This window comes from Scyliorhinus canicula, chromosome 2 (genome assembly GCF_902713615.1).
Source record: "Scyliorhinus canicula chromosome 2, sScyCan1.1, whole genome shotgun sequence".
NCBI classification, from domain to species: domain Eukaryota; kingdom Metazoa; phylum Chordata; class Chondrichthyes; order Carcharhiniformes; family Scyliorhinidae; genus Scyliorhinus; species Scyliorhinus canicula.
Window position 1 is genome coordinate 276,926,107 of NC_052147.1, and position 17,289 is coordinate 276,943,395.

The 17,289-nt window shown below is 45.3% G+C and overlaps 1 protein-coding gene across 3 annotated transcripts in view; it reads right to left on the bottom strand.

Annotated features, from left to right (window-relative positions):
* Window positions 1–1,661: 1,661 nt before the first annotated feature.
* The window catches only part of iqcb1 (IQ motif containing B1), a 57,910-nt gene continuing 42,282 nt past the window's right edge, over window positions 1,662–17,289 (bottom strand). For 2 of the 3 annotated variants that reach the window (XM_038790101.1, XM_038790100.1), the window contains 5 exons: window positions 11,633–11,775; window positions 7,884–8,032; window positions 7,264–7,395; window positions 3,462–3,618; window positions 1,662–1,990 (listed from right to left, as the gene is read on the bottom strand). In XM_038790101.1, the coding sequence (XP_038646029.1) occupies window positions 1,788–1,990; window positions 3,462–3,618; window positions 7,264–7,395; window positions 7,884–8,032; window positions 11,633–11,775 (784 nt within the window). In that variant the 3' untranslated portion in view covers window positions 1,662–1,787. Of the gene's footprint in view, window positions 1,991–2,872; window positions 2,946–3,461; window positions 3,619–7,263; window positions 7,396–7,883; window positions 8,033–11,632; window positions 11,776–17,289 lie in introns of all 3 variants that reach the window. The other variant, XM_038790102.1, reaches the window with a different exon arrangement.

Sequence of the window (17,289 nt, forward strand, 5' to 3'; positions counted from 1 at the left end):
TGGAGCTGTGAAGCATTTATGCTAACCACCATGCTACCGTGCTGCCCTTTATCAGCAGGGGGATTGAGTTTCGGAACCACAAGGTCATGCTGCAGCTGTACATAACTCTGGTGCGGCCGCACCTGGAGTACTGCGTGCAGTTCTGGTCACCACATTATGGGAAGGATGTGGAAGCTTTCGAAAGGGTTCAGAGGAGATTTACTAGGATGCTGCCTAGTATGGAGGGAAGGTCTTACGAGGAAAGGCTCAGGGACTTGAGGTTGTTTTCGTTAGAGAGGAGAAGGCTGAGAGGTGACTTAATAGAGACATATAAGATAGTCAGAGGGTTAGATAGGGTGGACAGTGAGAGTCTTTTTCCTTGGATGGTGATGACCAACACGAGGGGACATAGCTTTAAATTGAGGGGTGATAGATTTAGGACAGATGTCAGAGGCAGTTTCTTTACTCAGAGTAGTAGGGGTGTGGAACGCCCTGCCTGCAACAGTAGTAGACTCGCCAACTTTAAGGGCATTTAAGTGGTCACTGGATAGACATATGGATGAAAATGGAATAGTGTAGGTCAGATAGGCTTCAGATGGTTTCACAGGTCGGCGCAACATCGAGGGCCGAAGGGCCCGTACTGCGCTGTAGTGTTCTATGTTCTAAGTCTTTTTGCATCCACTATCCCATCTAGAAGTTTGTTTCAGATGTTCGTCACTCTGATTGAAACATTCTGATATCAGCCCCAAGTTATACCTTTTACTTGTTTGAATTCTCGGGATGCATTTTATCTTGAAGTAGTACTCTGTACTTGCCTTTTCTGGGCTGTGTGCCATATTATGCATCTCTAGCAAGTCCTCTCGGAGTGGCCTTTTAGAGCTGAAAGATCCCACGTCTTCAGTCTTTGTTTAAAGCTTCATGCCACTCCTCAACACCAGGGACCAGTATTCGTCCACCAGCCAACATCAAGTAAACAGATTAACCGGCCATCTATCTAGTGGCTGTTTGTGGGACCTTCAGGCAGGGTTGCACTGTCAGAGATGCCGCCTTTCGGATGAGACAGGAACAGAGTTCCCAGATGCCAGTTCGGGTGGATCTATAACAATACTTCCTGCCACTAGTGGAAGAAGATAAGGATTCTCCTGGTTAACATGCATCGCTCAACCAACACCACTAAAACAGATGAACATCACTGATTTTGGGATCTTGCTACATACAAATTGGCCACCGTTTTTTCTACAACAGTGACTGTGCTTCAAATAAAAACACAATACAAATCAAGCTCTATCTTCCCTTCTGTGGCTCTTCACAAACGCACCTAAAGAAAGCAGTCATGTGCTGATGTTATGTATACCTACCATAGGGGACTCTTGCCTTTCAGCTACATACATCTTGAAACTGTGCACTGCCCACCTGCCACTTAACAGACGCCTGGGATGCTCCCTGCCATCGTTTTTAGAGCATTGTGAAATCATAGAATTTACAGTGCAGAAGGAGACCATGCGGCCCATCGAGTCTGCACCAGCTCTTGGAGGTCCACACCTCCACCCTATCCTCATAACCCAGTAACCCCACCCAACACTAAGGGCAATTTTGGACACTAAGGACAATTTAGCATGGCCAATCCATCTAACCTACACATCTTTGGACTGTGGGGGGAAACCAGAGCACCCGGAGGAAACCCACGCGCACACAGGGAGAATGTTCAGACTCCGCACAGACAGTGACCCAAGCCGGGAATCGAACCTGGGACCCTGAAGTTGTGAAGCAACTGTGCTAACCACAATGCTACCGTGCTGCCTCTTATATCACAACACAAGATCAAAATCCATGTCCTGGGTGTAGATCATTTCTGGATCCTGGAACTCGTCTCCCAGTTTCTTCCACCAGGGCCCCCGGGTAAACTGCAGCATGGTGTTGTGGGACTGCCTGGCTCTGGTTGCGACAGGAACAGACCTGCTGTTAAACACCACTGTATCCTGCTCAGTGGCCTCTTTCAAACTTGGAGCGTCTGGACGTGGTAAGACAAAAAAAAAAGCCAGTTTTTAAAAAAAGGAAAGAAAGAATGCAGGCGATTACAGAAGACAATAATTCGAATTGGCTGACACTGGAACATTAGCAGAACGTCAGAAGCGAGGATGCTGGGGATGCACTGCAGATGTATCCATGTCAGATGGAAAGACAGGCAGTTTAGATTGAAGCATCTCTCAGACCTCAAACCTTGCCTGTCATTTTGATGTGCAGAGCTCCATAAGATCAAAGTCAAACTCGCGCTCCAAAAATAAAATCACAAACGGGCCACACCCACATTTTAATTTTATATTTTGAATGTGATCCAGAGGCAAGTTCAATTCTACCGTTTCCTTTCTTCTCCTGTCTGACTCCCCGCTTGCAACATTTCCTTTTTGTTTCTGATTTTCCAACTTTCAGTTTCAGCGCTCCTGAAAACTTACCCAGGATCTTAGTAATGTGTTACAACCACCTCTACAGGCAGTTTTAAAAAAGGAAACGCACATGGGCATTTCAAGTCGTTAATCGCTGACAATAAGGCACTGCCATATGGTAGTGAGAATAATCAGAAGCACAGTGATGAAGAAGTTGTGGAAGTAGGTCAGGAATAGGGTTGGTACCGCAGAAGTAGTGAAACACAGGAAATCTCTTTCACATTTTCTGCAACATTAATCTAATCTGAAGGTTTGCTTATGCACTTTAAACAAAGGGTTTCAAGTAGCAGTAGCTCCTGCTGGGAGGATGATTGAACCCCAGTCACAGGGCCAGAGGCTCAAGTCTTTGGGCTTCACTCTAATTCAAATTTACTCGCTTGGCTGAGTGCCTTTTGACAGGTCTCAATCAGCTTGATAGAGATGTCTTCATTGAATCATACAGCACTTACCCATTAAGCTCAGATTCATTAGAGAAACGTGCATTGGAAATACATTTTCTTTCTTCCTTCAAATGTTCTTTTGCTGAAAAAAAGAGACATGCTGTCAAAGCTTTTCAGCCTGTACGCATCAGGACAGATGCAAGAATGTCAAATTTCAAAGGGAACAACAATTTACACTCAATCAGAAAAGGATGCTGATTGGTTGGCAGGTCAACAAAAGCATGGTGGAACAATAGTTCTTGGGGAATTCTCCAGTGCAACTCACCAATCAGAATCAACTTGCTAACCAATCAGCACCCTTTTCTCATGCACAATAAATTGATGCTCCCTGTGAAATTTGGCATTCTCATGTTTGTCCTGATGGGTGCAAGATGAAAAGTTTCAACACAGTGTCGCTTTTGCCAGCAATGTTCAAGTTCACTACTACCAAGCGATTGAGTTTGTTCTCTGGTTTGAGAGGACATGCAGGAGAACTGACTCTCGGCCTCTCCTGAGTCCAATATTGAGGTTGTGCTCAGGCGGTAAATACCCAATGTGTACATTGTGAAAGGATGCTCGCTGCTTAAAGGGTTAACAAGTAGCTCATTAGCCGACTTACTCATCAGCAGCTCAATGTCCGTGTTGATGTGGGCAAGCAGTGCCTCCTGCTGCTGTTCCGACTTCCGCTGCAAGTTTCTCCTCATGAGATATTGGCCCAGCATTTCCTGCGCCTGAGAATGTCGCTCGTTTGTTCGCTCCTCGGACACTTGAGCAACCTGAGGGGAAGCTTGGGTTAATACGATGTGCCAATTTTGCCCGTCATATTTTAGTATACAGAGTAGAGGGCCCGTTTGCTGTGGTCCTCGAGTCACACCAGCTGGCAGTTAGTGCTGGGGCTCCTCAGATTATAGGGGATCTGATGACAGGGGTGATTGATAGTGTTGAACCCCAAAGAAAATATACCATAAATCCAATCATTACTGAGCATAAAGCCAGTGTTTAAAGACATGCAGGGATAGTTTCATAAAAGTTAACTTGGAAATATAATCATTATAATCAACAATGACATTGTACAAGAAGATGAATGTATTGTTTACCAAGAAATGACAGGTACTGCACGACAGTCTGCATGAGTGTAGTATGAATCTTTCAGATCTCTATGAACCGTAACTTTTTATTTGCAACACTCAGGCTCGGAAATGTTAGACAGTGACCTAAACTATACAGCAAGGTGTCCTTGATATTATCCATACTCGGGCCATTCGGGATTAACTCAATTCTAACAGGGTTCCTGCACTATAGTAAAATAAAATTCCAAGACCTCTCTGTAACCAAATTTAAATATTTCACGATCATTTTTTCTTTCAAATATATCAGAAACTCTGGTATTTGTAGCATTACACAAGCATTGGAACCTTGCATTGTGTGTCAGTTATCCAATAAAGTTGATTTCACATCCCGTTTTGTGGAATTTGTGTGCCATGAAAACTGCTAATGGGTCCATCAGCCTATTTACCTGTACTGGATTCTAGACGTACAAAGTGAAGCAAACAATTGAAGAGGAAGAAGTGGTCATCGGAAAAACATTGGAAAAGGTTGGAATTCTGCTGAAAGTCAGAAAAGTCTCACTCTGTCTTAATAAAATTCCATGACTTTTCTTCTTTTTTGAAAGAATACCCAATGATTTTTTTTCCAATTAAGGGGCAATTTAGCATGGCCAATTCACCTACCCTGCACATCTTTGGGTTGTGGGGAGAATGTGCCATGACTTTTCAGAGATTTACAGCCTTTATTTTTTGGAGAGTCCCAGGTTTGAAAAAGTCATTTACGAATTCCATGACTTTTTCACGTTTTCACTGACCTGGGAAAACCCTGTTCTAAGTGGACTGAAGGATGTATAAGTATTGATATTTATTTCTTTTTTTTCAGCAAGGGAATTTACATTTTATGAAGTGGGTGATCAACAGATGGTGCGGGAAGGAGTCCTTTACAGCAGTGTTTTTCAAACCTTTCTTCCCGGGACCCACGTTTGCCAACTGGCCAACCTTTGGGACCCACCCTGACTGACCTTCGGGACCCACACCACGTTTGCTTATCTTTAACGTGACAGGTGAGCTTGCTTGGTCCTCACGATCTCACTCCAATCAGATGCACAGGAGGAGAGGGCAATGCATACATCAGGTGCAGAGTTCAGCCGGTTTCTTTGTGCTGTCTTCATCTTTGTTAGAACGGAATATCCAACCTCGCACATATAGGTCGTCGTGAAGGGCAATAGCAACAAAATGCTTGCTTTACTCAGCACTGGATACTCCTGGGAGATGCTACTCCAGAATGCTGATAACCTCATGGACTTGTGGGGTGTTTTTAATCAGCTGTGACAGGTAAGGTGTAGCAGCTCAGTCTCCTCATTTGGAGTCAGTTGTCAGTGAATAACTGACTCTGGGGTCTCAAACCAAAATGGAGTTTTCACCCACCTCTTCTTTCAAAAATCTGAAAATTCAACTCCAGAAAGTAGTGACAAAAAACAGCTGATTAGCGCACCCAGAAGCGACATAAAAAGGCTTGCCAATCTATTAACAGTTCCCTTCGATGTGTGGTAGCAATGTGGGGAACATGTAGTTTTGGTTTTGCACTTGTCAAACTTTCAATAACTTTTGGAAAGCATCTATTTCTTCATAATGCCGACAGCAATCCTATCCCTTTCTTTGCAATTTGAGGTTCAGTTTGTTTAGAATTGAAAAGATGTCTACAAGGTAAGACAGAGTTAACATCCAAACAAATCAGTCAGAGGGGACAATTTCTCAAGGATCAAAGTGTGGATTTCATACGTCAGTTCATAAATAAGCACTTAACAGCCAATGTACCTCTGTGTGGAACAATGAAGGTGTGTGCTCAGCACCCATGTCGGAACGCAGAGCCTTGAAAAGCCTGGCATTGAGTGTGCTGCGTTTAATGCAATTCACGACTTTCACAATTACTTCAAAATCGAATGGAATTCCTTTCGATGCCAATGCCTCCCAGTGAGTAAATCAATGATTTCAACCAATGCCCTGACCAGTTGCCTCCTTCATCCCTACTATAATGCTGCTGTTCCAAGTCATGCTGGCTGCCACTCGCTTGTGCTTCCTCTGCAATGAACCCAGCTGAGTCCACACTTTCCAACCACGTAACTATTTCACACTTCAAAGATCTGTGCACCAGTGGTGCTGGTTGGTAATATCAAGCAGCACATCAAATCCTCAATAAATTCATTGTGTCAAACATACCTAACTTAAACTAGCAAGGTTTCACAATCTGAAATGTCTGTACTTTCATCCAGTTGTGTTGAGAACTCCTGTGCTAACTTTAAACGAGGAATAAGCTGCAAATCTGAATTCTCAGCGATATAAATTTGGCAAGCCACTGTGTTACCACTAAGCATTTCAGTTTTTCAGCTGACCTCTCATCTCGGATCGTGAGAGCCATGTCTAATACTGCAAGGAGAATTAATCTCTCTGCAATAGTTTGGGGAACTTTCTCTTGAGCTACGCGGAAAGCTACCATGCAAGAGGCTAATTGTGCTTTGTCATTCAATGTTACATTTCTGCTAAGGGCTTCAGCTGATAATTTTGCTGCATCCTTTGAAAAAAAATCAAAAGGTTTGTTCTCGAGCTCAAGGGTTTTAAACTCTCATTTGCCAGTACTTCCCACTATAAACACACATGGGCTTTTCATCCTTATTTGCAATGGCACAATAAACAAAACCATACCTCAAAAAATCATCTTTATACTGCTTTGTTCCCAATTTAAGTTTCTTCCTTGTCGGCTGTTCAACAGAGGCCCTGGAGTACTGTACAGAACTAACAGTAGCACTGCTCTGCCTTGTCATGGACTCTCCTGCCAGCTCTCTCCAGCAGATTCCTAGCCAGTAGGTACACTGCCTATTTGTGTCTCTGTCCATCTCTTTCTTGTAACAAAACGATCCATGTCCACGGTCCTCTTGCCTTGCTCGAAAGTGAAAGAAGCTGGCCTCCAAGTGAATTTGCACCAAAAGCACATACATATGGGACGCTCGGCGCCAAGTGAACATTCAGGGCTCACTGCTGCCGCTTATGGTCGGAGGCTGCGTTGCTGATTATGCAGTGGTTCTCATTCTCAATGCCGTTAGTGGCTGATGCGCAGCGAGAAGCAATTCAATCAATCGGGACACAGCGGCTCTTCTGCCACCCATCGGCATGCAATCCATCCACAGGTTGTAACTTGCACTCTGAAAAACCCCTGCTTTATAGGATAATCTGATTTGGGTTCTGGATAGGATTGGCTCAATGGGTTGAAAGGCTGTTTCTCAATCGACACGTCTTCATGTTTGAAAACATGAAATTCAGATTCAGAAGTGCTTTTTGGTAGACCAGGCCACAACCCTGGTGCGGAGGAATACTCACTGGATGAAGTTTGACATATGCATCTACTTTGGCACGCAGTTCTAGTCTGCGTGTGTCTGTGAGGTCCTTTGGTCCCTGCCAGGGGGTGATGCTTAATCTCAAGTTTCGACGCTTATTCAAGAACTTCAAGACCTGCAACCAGAAAAACATTTCATGAAACTCTTCTGAAATTCTGGTTCTCCATAATAAGATTAATGTCCCTTTCTCCCTCGATAACATTTCAAGAAAAACATTAATTTCCCTGACATGAGATGTAGTTCTATCGTACAGAATTCTGTATTCAACTACAACATTCCTTTACTGTCACAAAATAGGATTGTTGAGTTGAGCATCGTTTATAAAAATTCCTACTGTCTGGTTTTAGGTTACCAAATCTAAATTACCCAGCAGCCTTTTCTCAATTCAAATAGATTGGACATTTCATCAATTCATTCAGCTAAATAGTCATTTCATCATTTTAACGTAAATAATTTTTCTAGATGTGCATTATCCATTGTTTTAAATTTTTCAGATTAAGATGCCATTTAATGGTCTCTCCAGATTTCGCCAGTGCAGATCCCCAACAATACAATTTTGTATTTCTTCTCCTCTACATTTCAACACATCAGGAAAGCACTTACAGCTCTCTGGATAATCACTGCTGCCCTGAATTCCTTAAGGGCCGGCTTCTGCTCATTGAAGGCCTTTCTCTGCCTGCGTCCGAGCCAGACTTTCTGGATCAGCTGTGCTGACCGTGATCTCTCCTCTTGTAGGTATTTCTTCATCTCACCTGCGGAGGATGGACAAGTATTATACTGTGCACCAGGGGATTAGACCATAAGATAGAATTGGGTCATTTGGCCCATCGGGTCTGATCCACCATTCAATCATGGCAGATATGCTCCTCATCCCCACTCTCCTACCTTTTCCCCATAACCCCTGATTAATGAAGAATACCAGATTTGTGCTGGAGGTGCTGTTGCCTATAGGGCTACAGACCAAGAGCTGGCAAGTGAAATTAGACAGAGTAGTTCTTTCTTAGACTATAAGAACTAGGAGCAGGAGTCGGCAATTTAGCCTCTCGAGCCTGCTCCACTGTTCAAAACGCTCGTAGCTGATCTCATCCTGGCCTCGTCTCCACCGTCATGCCCGTTCTCCGTAACCCTTCAACCCATTCCAATTAATAATCTGTCTCACTCCTCTGTAAATTTACTCACTGCCCCAGAATCCATCCCACTCTGAGGTAGCGATTAAGCAGAACTGGGACAGCAAAAGGACACTGGTGCAAGGTATTCTAAATAACTTTATGATGCAGCTTCCAAAATTACATACCAGAGCAAAGCAATGGTCAGATCGAAATGCTACTGAGCAATAAATTGGCACGGGCACATAATATATGACATCGGCCTTCAAAATGATGTGAAATAATCCTGATGTCACTGCATATTTGGATAAAACTGTCTATTAATTAAATACACTTAATATGTTAAATGAATACTATACTGTGCATACACAGCATTGAACATAGAACAGTACAGCACAGAACAGGCCCTTCGGCCCTCAATGTTGTGCCGAGCCATGATCACCCTACTCAAACCCACGTATCCACCCTATACCCGTAACCCAACAACCCCCCCCTTAACATTACTTTTTAGGACACTACGGGCAATTTAGCATGGCCAATCCACCTAACCCGCACATCTTTGGACTGTGGGAGGAAACCGGAGCACCCGGAGGATACCCACGCACACAGGGGGAGGACGTGCAGACTCCACACAGACAGTGACCCAGCCAGGAATCGAACCTGGGACCCTGGAGCTGTGAAGCATTTATGCTAACCACCATACTACCCTGCTGCCCCAAATTGATGCTGGTGAGTGTACTTTACTAAGTATCCAGGTTCATGAATGATCCTGGCAGCTAGTGTTTGCCAGTTGAATTGGTCCCCGGTGCATTATGGTGTCATCACTGGGGTCTGACGGTAAGCCAGTTTGATTTCTTTCACCCCGACAGGAGCTGGACATGGTACAAGCTCTTGATGATTAATATGTGCCATGAGTGGGAACTGGAGTTGATTTGCCTGCCAGTTGCCAGCAATGGGCCAGGAACAGTTGGCAGAATGTTGAAGAATTCGCCACAGTTTAAATCAGGAATATAGTATGTTCTGAGACTTGTATAAATGTTGCTGTAACATTAGATAGGCCTCTCTGCTGGCAAGTAACCCAGCTTCACCCATGCTCAAATGTTTAGTACAGTAAGAAGTCTTACAACACCAGGTTAAAGTCCAACAGGTTTGTTTCAAACATTAGCTTTCGGAGCGCAGCTCCTTCCTCAGGTGAATGAAGAGGTAGGTTCCAGAAACATATATATATATATAGGCAGTCAAAGATGCAAGACAATGCTTTGAATGCGAGCATTTGCAGGTAATTAAGTCTTTACAGATCCAGAGATAGGGGTAACCCCAGGTTAAAGAGGTGTGAATTGGCTCAAGCCAGGACAGTTGGTAGGATTTCACAAGCCCAGGCCAGATGGTGGGGGGTGAATGTAATGCAACATGAATCCCAGGTCCCGGTTGAGGCCGTACTTATGTGTGCGGAACTTGGTTATAAGTTTCTGCTCGGCGATTCTGCGTTGTCGCGCGTCCTGAAGGCCGCTTTGGAGAACGCTTACCCAGAGATCAGAGGCTGAATGCCCTTGACTGCTGAAGTGTTTCCCGACTGGAAGGGAACATTCCTGCCTGCCGATTGTCTATTGTTTTGTGGTAATGAAGATCTTCGAATAGAGCAAGATCCCAATGCAGAGGGCAGCACAGTGGCTCAGTGGTTAGCATTGCTGCCTCATGGCGCCGAGGTCCCAGGTTCGATCACAGCTCTGGGTCACTGCCCGTGTGGAGTTTGCACATTCTCCTGTATTTGTGTGAGATATGCAGGGTAGGTGGATTGGCCACGCTAAATTGCCCCTTAATTGGAAAAAAAATTAATTAGGTACTTTAAATTTATTTTAAAAATATTCAAATGCAGTTATCTGAAATACCCTACACTGTTTCATAAACCAGGGACCTTGTACTGCCTCCCTTTTTAACCTGTCCCGCAAATGTAGGACCCTTCGACCCAAAGAATTCTGCCTGATGTACTTTTGGAATTCTGTGATTGGAATCTTCCCAAAATCGCTGGACCAGACGAGAAAAGTTGTGTGAAACATGCTGGTTTCACAGGTGCCTTTTCTTAACTGATTAACTCCCCCCCCCCCCCCCCCCCCCCCCCCATCAGAGTCCCCATGGCCTCCATTCCTCTTGGCACTGCCCCATGGCAGTTCCAGGGAGCGCAGTTAGGGTGTCAGGGGATGACCCAGTCTTATTCCTCAACCCAGGGGTTTTCAGGTGCCTCCCCCGGCCCGCGTGATCAGCACAACTGGTTTTTGCTTTTGAAGATTAACAGTGATTAGCGACAGTGCAACATCATGCCACCAGTGCCAAGGCAGGAGGATACGTTGTGGGTGGCGTAAGGGCATTTAATTAAAGTAAAATGTATTCAAATTAGTAGAAATCAGGTTCACGCCCTCGCTGTTGGGGGGTGGAGTAATGGTGAAGAGATGTCAAACCGAGATCTCGCTGGTGCAAATCCCGTTTTGGCCCTCTCCTGAGATTCAGTAACCATAACGGGATTGCCGCCTGAGGCAAACTAGGCTGTTAGATCTCGTCCTGTGTGCAACTTGTTGCTCTCCCAGCTGAAGGAAGTTCTAAAGAGTCATACTCTTCAGTAAGCGTCCCAAAGGACAAAAAATTGCCATTACATAATGCTGCTCGTGCAGAACAATAGCTTAGTGAATGTTACAACAATAACAAATTGCATTTATTTATACAGAGCCTCTAAGGTAGTGAAATATTCGAGAAATATTCACAGGAGATATCTGGCCTGGTAGCAGGCCAGAAAAGAAGATATTAGGATGGGTGGCCAAAACCTTTGTCAAAGGAATAAGATTTTAGGAGCATCTTAAAGGAGAAGAGAGAGTTAGAGAAACAAAGAGGGCTGGACAGCTGATGGTATGGCCACCAATGGTGGGGAGATGGAAATTAGGATCTGCAGGACAGCAGAGATGTGACATGGCTGTTGGGCTGGAGGAGGTCTCAGAGATAGGGAGAGCTGAGACCCTGGAGGGATTGGACAACAAAGACAAAAATGCCAGTGTGAAGGGGCAGTCGGACTGGAAGACAATGCTGGCCAGCGAGTACAACAGCACAAGGAGCATGGCAAGTAGCTGACTGACAAGATGAAGTAGAAGAAACAGTTTTTAAAAAAGACGATTTTGAAGGAGGAAGTTGCAAACGTAAGCAGTTTTGGTCCCCAGTAGAAAGAGGGCAAATACACCAAATGTTCGAAAAGTAATTTACTTGCAGGAATGATTTCCATTAATCCCAGTTGCCGCTGTCGAAACTCTCGTAGAGCTTGATGTCGCCGTAGCTCTAGCTGGTGTTTAAGCTCCTCCTCCTCTCTTAGCTTCTCCAGCCGCAGCATTTCCCGTTCACGTTTTGCCCTAAGTAGCATTTTGTGCGATTACAATAAATTCTCATCAAACACAGTCATACAGTTTCCATACATGTCACAGAATACAGACTCAATAGACACAGGAACGGGAGGAGGGTACGCAGTCCCTCAGGTGTCTTCCCAGACATTAGCTGGTATTATCCTAATTACCATTTTCCTATGCCTCACAACAGGCTTACCTAACAAAACGTTACTGGCCCAGCAGCAACAGCCGAGAGGGAATAGAGTACCAGATTTTGACTAGCCTTTGTGTGAAAACTGCTTTCCAATTTTCCTACTCACTGATGAAACTTTTAAAAATTACTTTTGCATGAATATGAGCTTTGTTTTATTTCATACATAAAATATAGAATTTCCTATATTACAACAGTGATTCTTCAGAAGTGTATCTTTGGGTTTAGGATATCCTGAGGTCATGAAAAGTGCTGAAGAAAAGCAAGTCTTTTTTAGTATTTCCTGTTCTTAATATCCCACCGGCAGAATTCAAATTCAGCAAAGGAATTAAGTTTTTAGAATATATATTTTATTAAGATTTCTGCGGATTTTACAGAAAGAGGTCACCGTGTATTTACATCGGAATAACCCCCTTCTCCCCCCCACAAGCTTGTTGGAAACCCTGCCCTCTCCCTCCACTGTTTGGGTGTTCCCCTGGCGTCTTGGTTTGTCCTGCCTGTTTGCAGAGTTTTCCTTGTGTCAGTCCTCCCAGACCCCTTGGTTGTTCAGCTGGCTCTACTTGTTTGGCGATTAGAATGGACTTTTCCACCCTGGGGTAGGGGTATGGGTTGGGTTGGTGCCCCTCACCATAATGGGTTGGTTCGGCCTGAGGCACCTCTGTTCTGACCTGGGACCCTTTGTCCCTGCCGTAAGGTCTTATCTCTGTGACCTGGTTTTTGTACCCCCCCCCCCCCCCCCGCCTTGTCTATCCTGGCTGTCTCTGTCCACCCCTCATACCCTCCACTGCCCCCCCCCCCCTTCTTTCCTCCCTCTTCCTATTCTTTGGTGCCCTAGTGGCCCCCGTGCAGACCACCTCCTCTCCCCTCGCTCCATTGGCTGCGGCTTCAAACAAGTCTTAGTACAAGTTGATGAATGGCTTCCATGTCTTGTGGAAGCCCTCTTCCGACCCTCAGATGGGGAATTTGATTTTCTCCAGGTGGAGGAATTCCGACGGGTCTGCCAGAAAATCTGCAGCTTTGGGTGGTGCTGCTGATCGCCAGCAGGATTCTTCGGTGGCCGATTAGGGAAGCAAAGGCAAGGGTGTTGGCCCCCTCCCCATAAATAGTTCTGGCTGGTCTGATACGCCGAAGACTCCACTTTCGGGCATGGGTCCACCCCCACCCCCTTGGACATTGCTTCAAAGAAGGCTGTCCAGAACCTTACCAGTCCGAGGCATGCCCGGAACATATGGGTGCGGTTGGCCGGGACTCTCTGGCGCCATTCACCTCCACCTTGTCCTCCACCTCTGAGAAGAACCTTCTTCATTTGGGTTCTGGTTAGGTGTGCTCTGTGCACCACTTTCAGTTGTACAATGTTTAGCCTTGCGCATGTGGAGGTGGAGTTGTCCCTGTTCAGTGCTTCGCTCCAGAGTCCCCAATCTATTTCAATCCCTAGTTCTTCCTCCCATTTTTCCCGTGTCTGTCCAGAGGGGAGCGTGCCCCTTCTAGCAGTCCCCAGAGGTCCCTCCCACCCAAATTGCCCGTGTCCAATAGTTCTTCTAACATTGACTGTCTCAGCGTCCACGGGTATGATGACGTCTCTTTGCACCCCCCACACACACACAAATGACATGATCATTTTGTCGACTGAGTTGAAGAAGGCCTTGGGGATGTAGATAGATATGGATCAATATGGATCTGAACAGGAAGAGGAACCTGGGCAGCCCGTTCATCTTGATCATCTGCATCCTCCCTGCTAGGGAGAGTTGGGGTGTGTCCCACCTCTGCAGGTCCTTTTTACCTTCCTCCACCAGATTGGTCACGTTTCACTTGTTAATCCGTGTCAGGTTTCATTTGTTGATCCGTGTCCAGTTGTGGGCAAGCTGGATCCCCAGATGGCAGAATTTGCATTGGGTTCACTTGAATGCGGGGGCGGCACAGTGGTTAGCACTGCTGCCTCACAGGTTCGATTCCCGGCCTCAGGTGACTGTCTGTGTGGAGTTTGCACTTTCTTCCCGTGTCTGTGTGGATTCAACCGGGTGCTTTGGTTTCCTCCCACAGTCCAAAGATGTATAGGTTAGGTGGATTGGCCATGCTAAATTGCCCTTAGTGTCCAAATGATTAGGTGGGGTTACTGGGATAGGGTCAGAGCATGGGCCGAGGTAGGGTATGTTTTCCAAGGGTCGGTGCGAACTTGATGGGCTGAATGGCCTCTTTCTGCACTCCAGAGATTCTATGATTCTAATTTTTAAAAAATTTGTTCATGGAAAGTAGGCGTCGCAGGCTGTGCCAGCACTTATTGCCCATCCCTAATTGCCCTTGAGTGGGCAGTTGAGAGTCAACCCTATTGGGCCTGGAGTCACATTGAGGCCAGACCAGGTAAGGATGGTAGATTTCCTTCCCTAAAGGACATTAGTGAACCATTTGGGTTTTTACGACAATCGACAATGGTTTCATGGTCATCATTGTGTTCAGTTTTGGTCTCCTTACTTGAGAAAGGACGTACTGGCACTGGAGGGTGTGCAGAGGAGATTCACTAGGTTAACCCCAGAGCTGAAGGGGTTGGATTATGAGGAGAGGTTGAGTAGACTGGGACTGTACTCGTTGGAATTTAGAAGGATGAGGGGGGATCTTATAGAAACATTTAAAATTATGGAGGGAATAGATAGGATAGATGCGGGCAGGTTGTTTCCACTGGCGGGTGAAAGCAGAACTAGGGGACATAGCCTCAAAATAAGGGGAAGAAGATTTAGGACTGAGTTTAGGAGGAACTTCTTCACCCAAAGGGTTGTGAATCTATGGAATTCCTTGCCCAGTGAAGCAGTTGAGGCTCCTTCATTACATGTTTTTAAGGTAAAGATAGATAGTTTTTTGAAGAATAAAGGGATTAAGAGTTATGGTGTTCGGGCCGGAAAGTGGAGCTGAGTCCACAAAAGATCAGCCATGATCTCATTGAATGGCGGAGCAGGCTCGACGGGCCAGATGGCCTACTCCTGCTCCTAGGTCTTATTAGAATTTTAATTCCAGATGTTTTATTGAATTCAAATTTCACCATCAGCAGTGGTGTATTTTGAACCTGGGTCACCAGAACATCACTCTATTCTCTGGTTTACTAGTCCAGTGACAATACCACTACACCACCGCAGTCTGTCCAGCTCTGCCCCTCCCCCTTTCGGGTTCACCTGGAAGACCTAGCAAAGGAATGAAGTTTGATGCTCAGTGTTTATTCGTTACATTGACTCCTGACTCTCTCTGTTTCCTGTCCATCGCTCTGCATCTCGTCTTCGATTTCTCTCTGACCCAGGTCTCCCCTCTCTCCTTCCCTCTCGTCTCTCTGTTTCTCGGGTCGTCCCTATTTTAGGCCATCTCTGCCCCCAAAGACTCTTCTAACTCATATATTTCACTCTCTTTGCTTTTCACTGCCTTCAGCCAGCAGCTGAAATGCTCTGTGAGCGAACGAGATACACAACAGCGTGTCCAAAATCTCAGTGACCTCCTTATTCTGCTTCTTTCCATAGGAACGACAAGACAGGGAAAGACCCTCTGGGTCCATCCAGCCTCTCCCACATAATTGTGAGAGTTGCTTTGCCTCACATACACACACATTTATATATAAGAACTAGGAGGAGGAGTAGGCCATCTGGCCCCTCGAGCTTGCTCCGCCATTCAATAAGATCATGGCTGATCTTTTTATGGATTTAGCTGCACTTACCCACCCGTTCACTGTAACCTGTTATTCCTTTACTGTTCAAAAATCTATCTACCTTTGCCTGAAAAAACATTTAACGAGGGAGCCTCAACTGCTTCACTGGGCCGGGAATTCCACAGATTCACAACCCTTTGGGTGAAGAAGTTCCTCCTAAACTCAGTCCTAAACCTACTTCCCCTTATTTTGAGGCTATGACTCCAAGTTCTAGTTTCACCCGCCAGTGGAAACAACCTATCTATTCCCTTCATAATTTCATATGTTTCGATAAGATCCCCCACACATTCTTCTAAATTCCAGGTCTACTTAGTCTCTCCTCATAATCCTCTCAACTCTGGAATCAACCTTGTGAATCTCCTCGGCACACTCTCCAGTGCCAGTACATCCTTTCTCAAGTAAGGAGACCAAACCTGTACCCTGTACTCCAGGTGTGGCCTCACCAGCACCCTATACAGCTGCAACATAACATTCCTGCTTTTAAACTCCATCCTTCTAGCAATGAAGTACAAAGTTTCATTTGCCTTCTTAATTACTTGCTGCACCTATAAACCAAATTTTTGCGATTCATGCACAAGGTCCCTCTGCGCAGCAGATGCTGCAATTTTTTACCATTTAAATAATAGTCCATTTTGCTGTTATTCTGACCAAAAGAGATGACCTCACATTTATCAACAATGTACTCCATCTGCTAGATCCTTGCCCACTCACTGAAACTATCTATATCCCTCTGCAGACGTTCAGTGTCCTCTGCACCCTTGGCTCTACCACTCATCTTAGTGTCATCTGCGAACATTGACACATTACACTTGGTCCCCAACTCCAGATCATCTATGTAAATTGTGAACAATTGCGGACCCAATACTGAGCCCTCAGGGACACCACTAGCCACTGATCGCCAATCAGAGTTTATCCCCACTCTTTGCTTCCTGTCAGTTAACTAATCCTCTATCCATGCAAATACATTACCCGTACCACCATGCGCCTTTATTTAATGCGGCAGCCTTTTGTGCAGCACCTTGTTGAAAGCCTTCTGGAAATCCAGATACACCACATCCACCGCTTCCCATTGTCCACCGCGCTCTTAATTAGTCCAACATGATCTGCCTTTCATGAATCCATTGCACCGTTTGCCCAATGGGACAATTTCAATCTCGATGTCTCGCTATTTCTTCCTTAATGATAGATTCAAGCATTTTCCCCACAACAGAATTTAAGCTAACCGGCATATAGTTACCTGCCTTTTGTCTACCTCCTTTTTTAAATAGTGGTATCACATATCACTACCTAAAACCGTGTAATCTGCTGGGAGAGGCATAAAACAGATAATAACCCGAGTCAAATGGGAGTGGTGGGGAGGAAGGTTGTGAGAGAGAAAAATCAGGGAAATTCCTCCCCGACTCTGTTGGATCACATTGGCCCTGATGATTTTACCTTTTCTCACCTCAATGTCTATTCCTATCGCCCGATCCGGTGTTTTACAACCTCTGCATCAAATTTACCGGTAAAAATACATTGAAAAATTGATCTGCACCAGATTTATTTGCATCAGCCTGCAGATAGAGGAGTCAGTGGGCTATTAGTAACTGAGCAAGGACTCCGCAGAGCAAACTCTGTGGTTCACAGCATAGAATTTACAGTGCAGGAG